This window comes from Lithobates pipiens, unplaced genomic scaffold, assembly GCF_037356315.1.
Source record: "Lithobates pipiens isolate NorthernLeopardFrog02 unplaced genomic scaffold, aLitPip1_a1.2 Scaffold_27, whole genome shotgun sequence".
In the NCBI taxonomy this organism is placed as follows: Eukaryota; Metazoa; Chordata; class Amphibia; order Anura; family Ranidae; genus Lithobates; species Lithobates pipiens.
In genome coordinates, this window is record NW_027507788.1 from 3,490,551 (window position 1) to 3,508,899 (window position 18,349).

General features: G+C 47.2%; 1 protein-coding gene across 1 annotated transcript in view; it reads left to right on the forward strand.

Moving 5' to 3' along the window:
- Positions 1–16,946, forward strand: part of ALDH4A1 (aldehyde dehydrogenase 4 family member A1) — a 44,194-nt gene extending 27,248 nt beyond the window's left edge. Inside the window, exons 12-15 of the mRNA XM_077456323.1 lie at positions 1,600–1,752; positions 6,014–6,135; positions 10,526–10,644; positions 14,420–16,946. Of these exons, the coding sequence (XP_077312449.1) occupies positions 1,600–1,752; positions 6,014–6,135; positions 10,526–10,644; positions 14,420–14,532 (507 nt within the window). The 3' untranslated portion in view covers positions 14,533–16,946. The remainder of the gene's footprint in view (positions 1–1,599; positions 1,753–6,013; positions 6,136–10,525; positions 10,645–14,419) is intronic.
- The last annotated feature ends 1,403 nt before the right edge of the window (positions 16,947–18,349 follow it).

Sequence of the window (18,349 nt, forward strand, 5' to 3'; positions counted from 1 at the left end):
TATTCTTCTCTTTCCTTCTCTCAAACCTTTTACGCTCCATTTTCTTCTGCCTTCCCTCTCTCTCTTTCCCTCTCTTCTTCTCCCTTCCTTTCTTTTCTCTTTCTTTCCCTGTTTTACTCCATCTCTCTCCTCCCTTCCCACCTCCTCTTTTTCTTTCTTTCCCTCAGTCTCCCCTTTTTGCTCTCTTCTCTTAACCTTCTCTCTCTTTTTCTTTCCCTCTTTCAATATTCCCCTCTCTTTCTCCTCTTCTTGCTTTCCTGGTCTCACCTTCTCTCTCTCTCTCTCTCTCCTTTCCTCACCCCTCTGTCTCAGGCTCCTTCCCACCTTCTCTTTCTTTTTCTTTCCCTCCATCTCCCCTTCTTGCTCTCTTCTCTTCTCTCCTTCTCTCTCTTTTTCTTTCCCCCCTTTCACTATTTCCTTCTCTTTCTCCTCTTCTTGCTCTCCTTCCTTCTCTCACCCCTTTCACTCTCTTTCCTTCACTTTTCTTCTCCCCTTTCCTTCTTTCCTTCTCTCACTCCCCCTTTTCTCTCTTTCCCTCCTTCTCCCCCACTTTCATGCACTCTCTCTTTCCTTCTCCCCTTCTTCTCTCTCCCCTCTGTCTCAGGCTCCTTCCCTCCGTCTCCCCTTCTTTCTCTCTTTTCTTCTCTCCTTCTCTTAACCTTCTCTCTTTTTTCTTTCCCCCTTTCACTATATCTTCCTCTCTCTCTCCTCTTCTTGCTTCCCTTCCTTTTCTCTCCCCTTTCACTCTCTCTTTTCTCTCCTTCTTTATGTTTCTCATTGTCTCTCCTTCTCTCTCTCCGTCTCTCTCCTTCTCTCACCCCTTTCACTCTCTTTCACTTTTCTTCTCCCTTTTCCACCTTCTCTTACCCCCCTCCCTCTCTCTCTCTTTCCTTCTCCCCCCCTTTTCTCTCTTTCCCTCCTTCTCTCGTGCTATCCTTCCTCCCTTCCCTCCTCTCTGTCTCCCACCTTCTCTTTTTCTCCCCCCCCCCCGTCTCTCTCTCTCCTCTCTATCTCTCTCTCTCTCTCTTCCCCTCCTATCTCTGCCTCTCTCCTTCTCTCACCCCTCTGTCTCAGGCTCCTTCCCACCTTCGCTTTCTTTCTTTTCCCTCCGTCTCCCCTTCTTGCTCTCTTTTCTTCTCCTCCTCTTCACCTCTCTTTCACTATTTCCTTCTCTCTTTCTCCTCTTCTTGCTCTCCTTCCTTCTCTCACCCCTTTCATTCGCTTTCCTTCACTTTTCTCCCTTTTCCACCTTCTCTTACCCCTCTCCTTCTCTCTCTCTCTTTCCTCCTCTCCCCTTCCCTCTTCTTTCTGTCCCCTACTTTCTCCCCCCCCCCCCCGTCTCTCTTTTTCCTTTTCTCGCCCTTCTCAATCTCTCTTTTCTTCGGTTTCTCCCACCTTTTCTTTTTCCATACTTTCTTCCTCTCTCCCTATTCTTTTCCTCTTCTCCCTCATCTCTCTCCATCTCACAAGCTGCCCCCCCCTCTTATAAAAACGATAACACCACAGAGGGGTGTAAAGTGTTCTCACAGCTCGCCCTTCGTTCGTTCTTTTTATGAAATATAAACGATCTCGCTCTGTGAATTGTTCTTCTCTCATTAGTCATTCAGGCGGATACAAGGCTGGATCAAACACGCCAAAGAGTCGCCCAACCTCACCGTTCTGTGCGGGGGGAACTGCGATGACCGAGTCGGATACTTTGTAGAACCCACAATCATCGAGACCAAAGACCCCAAGGAGAAGATCATGGCGGAGGTAACGGGACGCACAGCACAACGCTCTGTGATAGGGAAGCCGGGACAAGCTGTAGGTCACTCATTGCAAACAGATCCCGGCTTTTATCTCCTGACCTAAAATATGAACCGCGACCCAACAAGGAGACACGCGGGCAATGTTCAGATATAGTCTAGGGCAGGGGTGTCTAGGGCCAGATTTGATGAAGTGAACATGCTCGAGGGCCAACCATTTTGTCTGACATTCTTTAAACCATTAAAATTCGGTCTGAGTGAGTTAGTCCGAGCTCTAATACACGGCCCAACATTCTCTTGCCTTTGTGCTGTGTGTGGTGAACAGATGAGCTCGGGTGTGTTATTTGGATATACTGGATTTAATCGGCTTATACCACACACCTTAACTTTAAAAAGGAAGTCTCAGGAAAAATAAAAATAAAAGAAATCTTACATTTTAAATAAAGACATGTGAAGCAAAATAAGGGTCAGTGCCCATCTGCAGCCCCCAGAGTATTGCCAGAATGCAGCCCCCAGCGTATTGCCATGAATGCAGCCCACACATTGCCATGAATGCAGCCCCCAGCGTATTGCCATGAATGCAGCCCACACATTGCCATGAATGCAGACCCCAGCGTATTGCCATGAATGCAGCCCACACATTTCCATGAATGCAGACCCCAGCGTATTGCCATGAATACAGACCCCAGCGTATTGCCATGAATGCAGCCCACACATTGCCATGAATGCAGCCCCCACCGTATTGCCATGAATGCAGCCTCCACCGTATTGCCATGAATGCAGCCCCCAGCGTATTGCCATGAATGCAGCCCCCACCGTATTGCCATGAATGCAGCCTCCACCGTATTGCCATGAATGCAGCCTCTACCGTATTGCCATGAATGCAGCCCCCACCATATTGCCATGAATGCAGCCCCCACCATATTGCCATGAATGCAGCCCCCACCATATTGCCATGAATGCAGCCCCCACCACATTGCCATGAATGCAGCCCACACATTGCCAGGAATGCAGCCCCCACATTGCCATGAATGCAGCCCCTAGCATATTGCCATGAATGAAGCCCACACATTGCCATGAATGCAGCCCCCAGCATATTGCCATGAATGCAGCCCCCAGCATATTGCCATGAATGCAGCCCCCAACCTTATTGCCATGAATGCAGCCCCCACCGTATTGCCATGAATGCAGCCCCCACCGTATTGCCATGAATGCAGCCCCCACCGTATTGCCATGAATGCAGCCCCCACCATATTGCCAGGAATGCAGCCTCCACCATATTGCCAGGAATGCAGCCCCCACCGTATTGCCAGGAATGCAGCCCCCACCGTATTGCCATGAATGCAGCCCCCACCGTATTGCCATGAATGCAGCCTCCACCATATTGCCAGGAATGCAGCCTCCACCATATTGCCAGGAATGCAGCCTCCACCATATTGCCAGGAATGCAGCCTCCACCATATTGCCAGGAATGCAGCCTCCACCATATTGCCAGGAATGCAGCCTCCACCATATTGCCAGGAATGCAGCCCCCACATTACCATGAATGCAGCCCCCACATTACCATGAATGCAGCCCCCACATTACCATGAATGCAGCCCCCACATTACCATGAATGCAGCCCCCACATTGCCATAAATGCAGCCCCCACATTGCCATGAATGCAGCCCCCACATTGCCATGAATGCAGCCCCCACATTGCCATGAATGCAGCCCCCACATTTCCATGAATGCAGACTCACCATTGCCATCAGTGCAGCCTGATTCACGTCCTCTGCAGCCTTGGAGGAAACAGGGAGGGGGGCGGGATGAGCGCCGACAGACATACAGGAGAAACTTCTGTTTAAATCGACGGCCTCTTTAATTGAAAGTCCCGCCTCCTGTGATGGAAAAAACGGTTGCCCAATGGCAGTGCAGGACGGGACTTCCTTTTACACAGGACGCTGTCCTGTATCCACGGCACTCGTCCCGCCCCCTCCATGGCAGCCAGCATATCTGGGATTCGGGGATTCGTTGGGGGCCACAAAAGATATATATGTGAACATGACCAGACGGGCCATCTGAAACCGGAACGCGGGCCGCGATTGGCCCGCGGGCTGGACTTTGGACATGTCTGGTCTAGGGTACTTGTGCTTGGTAAAGTGAATCAGCAGGGAGTGTATGACCTTTACATACAGTGAAAGCGACAGCCGGTAAAATAAGTATTGAACACATCACAGTTTTTTTTTTCCAGGTAAATATATATTGGTAAAGGTGATACTGACATGAAATGTTCCCCAAATGTCGGTAACAACCCATCCAATCCATCCATACAAAGACACCAAAACAAGAAATTAAGTTCTGCGTGATAAAAATGGAATGACAGAGGAAGTAAAAATGTATTGAAAGCGCTAACTGAAATGTATTTAATACTTGGTGCAAAACCAAGTTGGTGATGACGGCTTCAAGACGCCTCCTGTATGGAGAAACGCGTTGCTCAGGTGTGATTTTGGCCCATTCTTCCTCACAGTCTTCATATCTTGAAGGTTCTGTGGACCTCTTCTATGAACTCTGATCTTTTAGTTCTTTCCATAGATTTTCTATGGAAAATCTATGGATTCATGTCAAGTGATTGGATGGGATCGTTCTAGCAGCTTTATTTTCTCTCTCCTTGGCCTTGTGTTTGGGATGATTGTCCCCCCCGAGATGTCTGCTCTCGTTTCATCTTCATCATCTCGGTAGATGGCGGCAGATTTTTTTTACCACCATTCATCCTTCCTTCAATGATATGAAGTTTGCCAGTACCGTATGCTGAAAAACAGCCCTGCTCCCACACCATGATGTCCCCGTCTCCAAACCTCACCTTTGCATGGGGGTGTTTTTGGGGTGATGTGACCTCCAAACATGGGGTGTATCATGGCATTCAAAGAGTTCCATGTTGGTCTCGTCTGACCAGACTTTATTCTCCCCGTATTTCACAGGCTTGTCTAAGTGTTGTGCAGCAAACTCTAGGCGAGCTTCACCATGCTTCTTCTTCAGCAATGGTGTGTTGTGTGGTGAGCGTGCCTACAGGCCATGGAGGGTGTGTGGTGAGCGTGCACACAGGCCATGGCGGGTGTGTGGTGAGCATGCGTACAGGCCATGGCGGGTGTTTGGTGAGCATGCGTACAGGCCATGGCGGGTGTGTGGTGAGCACGCCTACAGGCCATGGCGGGTGTGTGGTGAGCACGCCTACAGGCCATGGCGGGTGTGTGGTGAGCATGCATACAGGCCATGGCGGGTGTGGGTGCTACTTATTGTGTACCTGCTAATTCCAGGTCTTTCTGAAGCTCTCCACAAGTGGTCCTTGGCTCTTGGACCACTTTTCTGATAATTCTTTTCTCTCCTCTCTCAGAAATCTTGTGAGGAGCACATGGTGGTGGCCGGTTTATGGTGAAATTATATTCTTTCTACTTCTGGATTATGGCCCCTACAGTGCTCACTGGAACGTTCAGAAGTTTAGAAATCCTTCTGCAACCGATGCCATCAATATGTTTTGCAACAATAAGGTTGAGAAGGTCTTGAGAGAGCTCTTTGCTTTTTCCCATCATAAGATGTTTCTTGTGCGACACCTTGGTAAAGAGACACCTTTTTATAGGCCATCAGTTGAGAGACTGAACCAGCTGATATTAATTTGCACTGACAAGGGGCAGGATTCCTTTCCAATTACTAGTAGATTTCAGCTGGTAAGACACCAGCTGGAATCTATCAGTAATTAGAAAGCAATCCTGCCCCTTGTCAGTCTCAACCAATGGCCTATAAAAAAAAAAAAGGTGTCTCATTACCAAGGCGTCACACAAGAAACATCCCATGATGGGTAAAAGCAACGAGCTCTCTCAAGATCTTTGCAACCTTATTGTTGCAAAACATACTGATGCCATTTGTTACAGAAAGATGTCTAAACTTCTGAATGTTCCAGTGAGCACTGTTGGGGCCATTTGGGCTTTCCATGCCTTTTTGCACCTCTCAAAATCATCACGCGTTCAATACCTTTTCAATACCTTTTCCCTGTGTCCTTCCATTACACAGAACTTCATGTTCGAACGTACGTGTTTTGGTGTCTTTGTATGTATGGATTGCATTTGTTGTTACCGACATGTGGTGAACTTATTTTTTCCCCCGCCGTGTATGATAAGCAGTTCCCCTTTCTTCCGTTGGTAAATCTTATGACACAGTAAACTTTATTGCTAAGCTCTTGCACGTTAACCATTGCACCAATGTGACATGTACGTCTCGGTCTTGTGATGCAGGAAATCTTCGGACCGGTGTTGGCAGTTTACGTGTATCCAGAAAACCAGTACAAGGAGGTCCTGAAACTTATAGATTCCACTTCCCCGTACGGCCTCACGGGGGCAGTGTTTGCCCAGGATAAGTAAGTACCTCTATGTGACATTACAGCACAGACACCTCCTGTCCCCCTACGATCACCAGTACTAAATGTTCAATGCTGCCGGTTAACGGGCAGCGTTCAGCAAAATACGCGAGTGAAGCCGGCGTACAGGAAACGTTCACCTGCCAGAATACAGAGCAATGGAAAGAAAGACTTTTCTGGTTTCTCCACCTACACAGCACTGTACGCTTATATGATACATGTCCGTTCCTGCAGACCATGCGCCTCCCTTCTGCCTTCCGTCTGAAGACGGAAAGATTTATTTTATTGTTTATTTAAATTTTTTTCCTTGTTTATTTTATTTTTATGACGTGCCGCACAAATGCAGAGATGTGCGTGAATCCCCGGACTGTCTTCATCGCGGGAACGCTTCACCGCTTTCACAGCGGTTCCCTCTCTCCGCACATTCCGGAGGATTTCACTATGGCTACTTTCACACTGGGACGGGCGGGTGTCGGCGGTAAAGCGGCGCTATTTTTAGCGGTGCTATTCGGCCGCTAGCGGGCGGTTTTAAAAAGGGTTAAAACCGCCTGCAAAAGCACCGCTGCAGGCGGTTTGGTGGCGCTGCCCTATTGATTGCCACAATGGGCAGCGGCGCTTTAGGTGCGGTGTATACCCCGCTCCTACAGCGCTGCAAAGATGCGGCTTGCAGGACTTTTTTTTTTTTACTGTCCTGCAAGTGCACCGATCCAGTGTGAGACCCCTTAGGGGCTTTCACACTGGAGGGACAGGAGAGGCTCTTTACAGGCGCTATACAGGGTGAGGGTTGGGGTTTCCCCTAGAAGAACAAGGTTGGGACTCAGGGATTGGAATAGGGACCTCCCCCAAAGTTCAAAGGTCAGCAGGCATGTCCCCCAGAGGTGAGGGTTAGGGTTTCCCCTAGAAGAACAAGGTTAGGACTCAGGGATTGGAATAGGGACCCCCCCCAAAGTTCGAAGGTATGTCCCCCAGAGGTTAGGGTTTCCCCTAGAACAAGGTTAGAACTCAGGGATTGGAATAGGGACCTCCCTCAAAGGTCAGCAGGCATGTCCCCCAGAGGTTAGAGTTAGGGTTTCTACTAGAAGAAAGAAGGTTAGGACTCAGGGATTGGAATAGGGACCTCCCCCAAAGTTCAAAGGTCAGCAGGCATGTCCCCCAGAGGTTAGGGTTTCCCCTAGAACAAGGTTAGAACTCAGGGATTGGAATAGGGACCTCAGTCAAAAGGTCAGCAGGCATGTCCCCCAGAGGTTAGGGTTTCCCCTAGAAGAACAAGGTTAGGACTCAGGGATTGGAATAGGGACCTCCCCCAAAGTTCAAAGGTCAGCAGGCATGTCCCCCAGAGGTGAGGGTTAGGGTTTCCCCTAGAAGAAGGTGAGGACTCAGGGATTGGAAAAGGGACCCCCCCCAAAGTTCGAAGGTATGTCCCCCAGAGGTTAGGGTTTCCCCTAGAACAAGGTTAGGACTCAGGGATTGGAATAGGGACCTCCCCCAAAGTTTGAAGGTCAGCAGGCATTTCCCCCAGAGGTTAGGGTTTCCCCTAGAACAAGGTTAGAACTCAGGGATTGGAATAGGGACCTCAGTCAAAAGGTCAGCAGGCATGTCCCCCAGAGGTTAGGGTTTCCTCTAGAAGAACAAGGTTAGGACTCAGGGATTGGAATAGGGACCTCCCCCAAAGGTCAGCAGGTGTGTCTCCCAGAGGTCAAAGGTCAAGAGGTCGGGCTGACCCACCATCCACCAAAAAGTGTTCCGCCTACCCCAACTAAGCCAGGGCATGAACAAGTCGGGGGTAATCGCTATTTTTGGCGCTGTAGCACCTGTAAAGCGCCCGAGTGTGAAAGTAGCCTATAAATATACAGAAGCCTTACGGTCCGTCTCCCTGATGATCACTGTAAATTCGTTTATAGAGCTGAAACCCGATGAATATACAACATGATTACAGTCATAAAGGCTGATAAGAGGGCAGGAAAGATAAAGCTGGCTGTGAACACGTCTCGCCTCGCCACCCATTTCTAGACATGATTTACTAAGGAATCAATCATTGCCCGGGTCACTCTGCAATACCATGGAGGCATCATACACTCTACAATCAACCCCCATATCTAAAAACTAACAGAGCCGAGTATGGAGAAATGTAGCGTAAAATGACAGATCTCCTCGTTTTTCAAAGTCGCAGCAAATTAGGCTATGTTTCCACTATGGCGTCCCCCAAAGTCGAGCGATTTTTTTTTTTTTGCCACGACTTGAAGCAATGCCTGTGTATTCTTGAGGTCTAGGGACCTCAAGTCGCATCAAAGTGGGACCAAATTAGTGCAGGGGCTTGCTTTGAAGTCGATGCGTCTTGAAGTCGCACAGATATGAACGGCACTCATTCTAAATCGTGGGCTACGACTCGCCATGCGACTTTTCAGTCCCAAATCGCATGAAAAGTCGCACTAGTGGAAACCTAGCCTTAGCGGGTTGGATTTGATAATCAGAAGTCATCGAAGGGCTCATTCAGACAAACGCTGGGCCCCTGTCCTCCTTACTGAGCGTGTGCATCCTCCTCAGAGCCGCATGCGGTCAGTCCATAGAAGTGGATGCAGCAGCTGCACGGACACAATCCCATAGAGGTGCAAACGTGAAAGGGAAAGCCCAGTCCTGCTAAATTCCGTTACACATTGTTACATAGTAGGTGAGGTTGAAAAAAAAAAAAAAAAGACACAAGTCCCTCAAGTCCAACCTATGTTATAATGTTTTGTATTGTTATGTTTCACATTTCTATGTTTCGTAATGTGATAATGTTTTGTATTGCTATAATGTATCGTATTATGTTTCATATTGTTATAATGTTTTGTATTATGTTTCATATTGTTATAATGTTTTGTATTATGTTTCATATTGTTATAATGTTTTGTATTATGTTTTATATCGCTATGTTTTATATTATTCTGTTACATATTGTTATGTTTGGCATTGCTATTGTTATACTGTTTCACATTGTTATAATGTTTTGTATTGTTATGTTTCACATTTCTATGTTTCGTAATGTGATAATGTATTGCTAGGTTTTCTATTGCTATAATGTTTCGTATTATGTTTCATATTGTTATAATGTTTTGTGTTATGTTTTATATTATTCTGTTACGTATTGTTATGTTTGGCATTGCTATTGTTATACTGTTTTGTATTGTTAGGTTTCATATTTTTACGTTTCGTATTGCTAGGTTTTGTATTGTTCTGTTATCAGGGCTGGACTGGGACAGAAATTTGGCCCTGGACTTCATCCAGACCGGCCCACTTACATTTTGAGTGTCCCATCACAGAGTGTCCCATCAGCACCCCCTTACATCAGAGTGTCCCATCAGCACCCCCTTACATCAGAGTGTCCCATCAGCACCCCCCTTACATCAGAGTGTCCCATCAGCACCCCCCTTACATCAGAGTGTCCCATCAGCACCCCCCTTACATCAGAGTGTCCCATCAGCAGCCCCCTTACATCAGAGTGTCCCATCAGCAGCCCCCTTACATCAGAGTGTCCCATCACCAGCCCCTTACATCAGAGTGTCCCATCACCAGCCCCTTACATCAGAGTGTCCCATCAGCAGCCCCCTTACATATCAGAGTGTCCCATCAGCAGCCCCCTTACATATCAGAGTGTCCCATCAGCAGCCCCCTTACATATCAGAGTGTCCCATCAGCAGCCCCCTTACATATCAGAGTGTCCCATCACCAGCCCCCTTACATCAGAGTGTCCCATCAGCAGCCCCCTTACATCAGAGTGTCCCATCACCAGCCCCCTTACATCAGAGTGTCCCATCACCAGCCCCCTTACATCAGAGTGTCCCATCACCAGCCCCCTTACATCAGAGCGTCCCATTACCAGCCCCCTTACATCAGAGTGGCCCACTGAGCCATCGGCCCACCGGGAAACTCCCGGTAGTCCCGATGGCCAGTACATGCCTGTATGTTTTGTATTGTTATGTTTCATATTGTTATGTATTGATATGTTTTTTATTGTTTTAAAGTTTAGTATTGATATGGTTTGCATTGATATAATGTTTTGTATTGCTATGTTTCATATCGTTGTGTATTGCTATGTTTCATATCGTTGTGTATTGCTATGTTTCATATCGTTGTGTATTGCTATGTTTCATATCGTTGTGTATTGCTATGTTTCATATCGTTGTGTATTGCTATGTTTTGTATTGCTATGTTTCATATCGTTGTGTATTGCTATGTTTTGTATTGCTATGTTTCATATCGTTGTGTATTGCTATGTTTTGTATTGCTATGTTTCATATCGTTGTGTATTGCTATGTTTTGTATTGCTATGTTTCATATCGTTGTGTATTGCTATGTTTTGTATTATGTTTCTCATAATTTTGGTTATGTTTTTCTTTCTACGTGTCAATAGGAACGTCCTACAAGAAGCTGCGGAGGTTCTGAGGAACGCCGCAGGGAACTTCTACATCAATGATAAATCCACCGGGGCCGTTGTGGCCCAGCAGCCCTTCGGAGGGTCCCGAGCATCAGGTGAGCCAACTAACCGAAAAAGTACCGCCATATATTAAAGGGCAACGCCATGAAATAAGGACGTTGCCGATAAGCTTAGAAATGGTTTTCAGGAAGCATTGCAGATGTTCGCGTTAGATGGAGCCCGCTTCAGTACGCATCTAGGTCTAGGGGCTGTATCTTCCCGTCACATGATTCCGAGGACTGTAACCACTTGTCTACCAAGGTACGTTTTATAAACATCACGATAGACAAGGGGTTAAATCAAGCTCACGGCTGCTCCTGCAAACTGTGAGGTTTTTTTTGAAGCACCTTTAAGTGAAGGGCTTACTGAAAAAAAGAAAAAGTGATCCAGGCAACTCTAAAACCACCCAATCAAACCACCCATCTTTGAAAGTGTGCTTGCCCCACGGGCGGCACCAGCGGTGGTTCTCAGGTTCCTCCAGGGGAGCCCAGGAAACGGCTTCCACAAGGAAAGCAGAACTTGTGGAACATCCGTTCCCCTCCCCCCTGTGACACGTATTACATCACTTCCGGGGTCACAGGTGCCATTCTTCGGCTAGTATGTCCAAGGATGTAACTATTCAAGCACAATCTGTGCTGCAATAGCTGTTGAGGACCTGTCACCTGCCCTCACATAGGGGGCTTCTTAGCCTCCCTGTGATATCAATAAAATAGCAAAGAAAAGAAAAAAATATTGAAAATAATTAAAAAAATAAATATATGATTTTTAATTACCCCCATCATCCCCGTACACACCCCGTATAAAAAGCATAATGTGTGGCGGGTATATGACGTGACGGACTTTCAGCGTGTATATCTGAATGATGGGTGTAGCTACAGACATCATTCAGATATTGCCGTTTTTCAGCCGGCGATCCCCTACTACACCATAAGAACAATCATGGCGGCTGTTCCACCGTTTGATCGTTCTTACGGGAGGCGAGAGTGGACGCCCCCCTTCCCGCCGCTCTCCCGTGCTTCTACCGACTCACCGCTACGATCGGCGAGTCGGACAGAGGGATCCCCCGAAACCGGGATGTTGATCATAGAGATTTCCCGGAGTCTCTATGATCGTTCGGAGGCCGGGCGCGATGTTATGACGTTATGACGTCACGCCCCCGTCCTCTGCATTAAAAAAAAAATGCCGCCGCTTCGGCTGGGAAGCCGCAATCGATTTATTTATTTATTTATTTTTTTCATTTCAGGCTTCCCAGCCTAGTGGTGAGATGTGGGGGTCTGATTGACCCCCCCATATCTCACTGTAAAGAGGACCTGTCATGTCATATTCCTATTACAAGGGGTGTTTACATTCCTTGTAATAGGAATAAAAGTGATCGAAAATATTTTTTTTTTTCAAAAAAGTGTCAAAATAAAAAAAAGAAAGTTTAACCACTTGCCGACCAGCGCACGCCGATGTACGTCCTATTTTTGAAGAGGGATATCTCAATAACGGCAGCAGCTGCTGCCACAACCGAGATATCCATCTCTTCAGGCGCCGGTCGGCTGTACGATAACGGTGGTCTCCGCGGCAGATTCGCCGGGAGATTGCCGCTATCGGCGGCGGGAGAGGTGCCACCCCCCCTCCCGCCGCTTACCGGAGCCGTCGGTAGCGGCGGAGGCGATCGGGTCCTTTCCTCGGCTGGGTATGGAGACGAGTGAGGCTAAGATGGCCCCCCCCCACTCGTCTCTATACCATAGGAGGGCGGAAGCGACATCAAAACCTCACTTCCGCCCATACCTCTTAAAGGTATATTTTTTTTAAATGTTCTTTTTTTCTTTTTGTTGCATTTTAGCCCAAATATGAGATCTGAGGACTTTTTGCCCCCCCAGATCTCATATTTAAGAGGCCCTGTCGTGCTTTTTTCTATTACAAGTGATGTTTACATTCCTTGTAATAGGAATAAAAGTGACCCATTTTTTTTTTTTTTAAAACAGTGTAAAAATAAATAAAATAAATTAAAATAAATTAGAAAAAAAAAGTTTTTTAAAAACACCCCGTCACGACGAGCTTGCGCACAGAAGCGAGCGCATACGTGAAAATGGTGGTCAAACCACACATGTGAGGTATCGCCGCGATCGGTAGAGCGAGAGCAATAATTCTAGCCCTAGACCTCCTCTGTATCGCAAAACATGCAACCTGTAGAATTTTTTAAATGTCGCTTATGGAGATTTTTGAGGCTAAAAGTTTGACGCCATTCCACGAGCGGGGGGCCCAATTTTGAAGCGTGACATGTTGGGTATCAATTTACTCGGCGTAACATTATCTTTCACAATATAAAAAAAAAAATTGGGCAAATTTTTACTGTTGTCTTATTTTTTTTATTCAAAAAAGTGAATTTTTTCCCAAAAAAGTGCACTTGTAAGACCACTGCGCAAATACGGTGTGAAAAAAAGTATTTCAATGACCGCCATTTTATTCTCTAGGGTGTTAGGAAAAAAAAACAATATAAAATGTTTGGTGGTTCTAAGTAATTTTCTAGCAAAAAAAACAGTTTTAAACATGTAAACAACAAATCTGAAAAAGAGGCCTGGTCCTTAAAGAGGAGGGCCGGTTATACAAAAAAAAAAAAAAAAAAAAGTCAGCAGCTGCAAACACTGCAGCTGCTGACTTAATCAACACACTCACCTGTCCAGGGCGCCCGCGATGTCGGCCGCCCGAGGCCGACCCGTCCCTCGGCTCTCGGGTCCCGGTGCTGCCATTCCTTGTAAGGGAAACAGGCAGTGGAGTCATACGGCTTCACTGCCCGTTTCCTACTGCGCATGCGCGAGTCCCGCAGCTACTGCGCATGCGCGAGTCCCGCAGCGCTTTCTGAATGGGACGCGCTGTGTTCTGGAACACACAGTTCCCAGAACACAGCGCGACTCATTACCCAGAAGACGCCGCGACGAAGACAGAAGATCTCAGCGGAGGAGGAAGAGGAAGATTAGGAGAAAGTGCCTAGCAACAGGCATTTCTGGTAAGTAAAAAAAAAAAAAAAATTTTCATTTTTTTTTTTTTATTTTTTTTTGTAATTTTTAATATTTTTTTTGTTTTCAGGGTGGCCCTCCACTTTAAGTGGATAATGAACAATAAAAATTTTTTTTATTTTTTTTAAAGTGCCCCTGTCCCCGTGAGCTCGCACGCAGAAGCGAACGCATACGTAGGTCCCTCCCACATATGAAAACGGTGTTCAAATCACACATGTGAGGTATCGACGCGAACGTTGGAGTGAGAGCAATTGCTTTGTTCCTAGACCCCCTCTGTAACTCAAAACATGTAACCAGTAAAAAAAAACAAAAAAAAACGTCGCCTATTGGGGATTTTTAAGTAGCGAACTTCGCCGCCATTCCACGAGCGTGCGCAATTTTCAAGCGCATACATGTTAGGTATCTTTTTACTCGGCGCAACTTCATCTTTCACGATATGCAAAAACATCGGGCTAACGTTACTGTTATTTTTTTATTTTTATTTTTTTAAAGCGCAAAATGGTTTCTTTCCCCAAAAACAGACGCGTTAGAAAAATTGCTGCGCCAATACCGTGCGAGATAAAAAGTTGCAACAACCGCCGTTTTATTCTCTAGGGTCTTTGCTATAAAAAAAACATATATAATGTTTGGGGGTTCTATGTAATTTTCTAGCAAAAAATAAATAAAAAATGACGATTTTTACATGTAGGAGAGAAATGTCAGAATTGGGTGGCAAGGGGTTAAAGTAAGAAACGGTTACCACTGTCTCTTTAGTGATGAATATAACAATGCCAACCCAACTACTGGCAGTGCCATGTGACGAGTCTGCTGTTCTGTGTTGTCGCAGGTACAAACGACAAACCCGGAGGGCCCCACTACATCCTCCGCTGGACCTCCCCGCAGGTGGTTAAGGAAACGCACGTCCCTCTGCGGGAATGGAAGTACCCCTACATGCAATGAGATATGGGGCGCAATCGCCACGTATGTGATGAGAAGGGCCGCCGCTCTCCTCCTGGTTTTCACCCATTATATGGAAAGAACGATTCGCGCTCCAGACTACTGATTCATGCAACCACACAACAGCCTTCAACAGCCAAGATTTTAATTTAAAATATATATTTTAGATACAATAATCTGTTTTAAAAAAAAAAAACGTGAAACCATTTTGTACGATTATGGACACGTAGATGGCCGAGAAAAAAAAACGACAAAGGAGATCCAGAGATTGTGACAATGAAAAGGTGGCACCTGTGGACGCAACGCGCTGGGAAATCATCGTCAGCTGGCAATGAAGGGTGCCCAATGGTAACGTGAGGGAGGGAGGGGGGGGGGGGGAGCTGTGGATGGGGACATGAAAATGCTGCAGGGGGTATTTTATTTAAAGGAGACCTGTGCGGACATTCTCTAAGGCTAGGTTCACATTTTTGCGTTTCGGGAACATACACACAACCGCGTGCGTTCCTGACAAGAGAAACGCGCTGCTCTTTAGCAAACTTGCATCTTAATGACCCCCCCCCCCCCACACACACACACACATCAGGAAAATCGCCCGCGCTAAACTGCATTGGCGCAATAAAAAAAAAAGGGAGGGGGAATTCTTTCCCTGTATTTCTGCGGTGGGGGGGGGGGGGGGGTCGGTCCATTGAAACGAACGGTCCGCCGCCGCCCACCTGTGAGCCAAGCAATAAAGACCCGCCTTCGGGATTAAACCACTCCCCCCTTTTTTTTTTTCTTTTTACATTGAAAATGTAACTGTATCATTTGTCTTATCTATAGCAATGAGCTGAACCTGTTACAATGTAATAAAACTGCCTCTGGGAGATGCCATTGTAAAGAATTTATGGCAACGTCTCAGGCGCAGAGCAGCGTTTAAAAAGGTCCCGACAGCTCTCTGTTATTTAGAGATGGCGATTTAAAATCGATCACTGCTGATAAAAAAAAAAAGTGGTTGTAAACCCTCCAGGGCTGGTGCAAGGATTTTTGACACCCTACGCAAAACCTCACTTTGCTGCTCCACCCTCTTTTCCTTGCCCATGTAAACCCCACATTTTTAATGAAGCGCCCATCAAATGCAGCCTCACCAGCGCCCATCAAATGCAGCCTCACCGACACCCAAATGCAGCCTACCAGCGCCCATCAAATGCAGCCTCTCCAGCCCATCAATGCAGCCTCACCGGCGCCCATGAAATGCAGCCTCACCGGCGCCCATGAAATGCAGCCTCACCGGCGCCCATGAAATGCAGCCTCACCGGCGCCCATGAAATGCAGCTTCACCAGGGCTCATCAAATGCAGTTTCACCAGTGCCCATTAATGAATGTTTGTTTGCTTCCATTCATTTGGGAGTCGTGACACAGAAACAGTCCTCCGCCACCGCTGCACCTCTGACACTATGTGCGAATGGAGCGGCGCCTGCCTGCTGATGCTGAGACTTAGTTGCTTGCTGCAAAAAGAAGAGAGTAGGAACTCCGGTTGCCTAGCGCTAGCACCGGTCCTGATTGAGACATGTACACACTATAGAGGGATATGCTTTGTTCATTTTTAAATTTCAGAGGTTTCCAACCACTTTAACGTGCAAGCAGCCACCCCTCCCCTCCCCCAGACCCAGCCCCCTCTGGCAGTCCACACACTCCAGAGCTCTCACAGGATGGGGGACAGGTGGCTACAAGATTGGGGGGGGGGGGAGGCTCATAGGTGTGCACAGGGGGTGTGCCGAGTGTACCTGGGCACACTCCAATCACCCTAAGTGGTGCCGATTTTCCCAGCTGATTTTTCACCAAAGCCCCCCCCACCCCCCAACAGAGCTTCTGTAAAGAATAATGAAAAAGAAAAACAACTGACACCATCCACTGCCCTACAGACAACGACTTCTTCCCTACTGACAAGTCCACTGCTCTGTTAACACCGTCCATTTTTCAATACATTTGGGGTGCACACCCTAATGCAGCAGGCTGCGCACCCTTATGGGGGAGGCTACAGTATTTTACACCCAATGGCCATATCAGAACTGCAGGATTGTGCCCTAAGCAAAGTGTGTGTGGGGGGGGGGGGGGCGGGGTGACGGGGGGGGGGGGGGCGGCTTGCAGGCGGTTTTAGATGTATGTATATATAGTTTTGGTCTAACTATTGAACGCACTGGAATATACAGCACATATTGCAGACCTGGAGGGTAATCTTACCATGGCCAGCAGGGGGCGCACCACGAAGGCTGTTACAATAGAATGCACTTGGTCTAGTCTGAGGTCTGTTCTGTGGCCGTATACATGTCTAATAGAATACGGGTGTAAGAAATACGACACGTGGAATGTTATTTATGGTATATGGAAACATTACTAATAAAAACCTGCGCCCTGGCACGTCCGGGTCCTTTTCTGTACACTCGATTGGTTCAATGTACTTTCCTAAAGAATAAGAAGACTTGTCGGATTTATCCACTTCTAGTAAGACAAGTACGTCTGCCGCCGTGTCTCGTCTGAGAACTGTAGTGAAATCATCAAGCCTACGATCCAATGAGGGCACGTGTCGTGTGTTGTTTAGGAGATACTTACTATGTACTGCGCCGATGATGTCATCGGCGCATGCGCCGCGAAGAAACGCCCCTTTGTGCCGTTTCTTCACTAGCAATTGCCGTGACTGCCAGCTCCCATGCGCATGCGTGGGAGTGACGTCACGCGCCCCCCGCACCAGTCACAGAGCTGGAGTCTGCAGGCCCCAGAAGAGGGGCAAACATGGACGCGGCCGCCAGCGGGGACAGCGCAGGCTTCGTTTGCAGGTGTCACATAACGTGCTAGTATGCGATGCAAACTAGCACATTATGCCTTTACTTTGCAGGGAACAAAAAAAGGAAGTAAAATCCATCAGAGTTTACTTCTTCTTTAAGCAACTCCAGTATCCTGCACAGAGCCCTGACCTCAACCCTACTGAACATGTATGGAATGAATTAGAATGCCAGTGGTGAGCCAAGTCTTCCCATATGACATTAATACCTGACTTCACAAATGTTCCTTCTGCTGATTGGTCACAAATTTCCAGAGACACACTTCAAATTTAAAGGGAAGCCTTCCTAGAAGAGTAGAGCCAGGAACAACGTGGTTCGACGTGTAGGAACTCGAGTGTCCTGCACAGAGCCCTGACCTCAGTCCTACTGAACATGTATGGAATTAATTAGAATGCCAGTGGTGAGCCAAGTCTTCCCATATGACAGGGATATGCAATTAGTGGACCTCCAGCTGTTGCAAAACTACAAGTCCCATCATGCCTCTGCCTCTGGGTGTCATGCTTGTGACTGTCAGAGTCTTGCTATGCCTCATGGGAATTGTAGTTCTGAAACAGCTGGAGGTCCGCTAATTGCATATCCCTGCCATATGACATCAATACCTGACTTCACAAATGTTCCTTCGACCGATTGGTCACAAATTTCGAGAGATACACTCCAAATTTAAAGGGAAGCCTTCCTAGAAGAGTAGAGCCAGCAAAAACGTGGTTTGACGTGTAGGAACTCAAGTGTCCTGCACAGAGCCCTGACCTCAACCCCACTGAACACCCTTGGGATGAATTGTAATACAAGTGGTGAGTCAAGATCTCCCATCCAACATCAGTCCTGTGCTTGGAGGTTCACGATTAGAGAACTCCATCAACAGTAATAGGGCCACCCCACTCCACACGGTAATGCCAGTGGTGAGTCAGGACCTCCCATCAAACATCAGTTCTATGCTTGGAGGTTTACGATTAGAGAACATCAACAATGCTGATGGAGTTCTCTAATGGTGAACCTCCAAG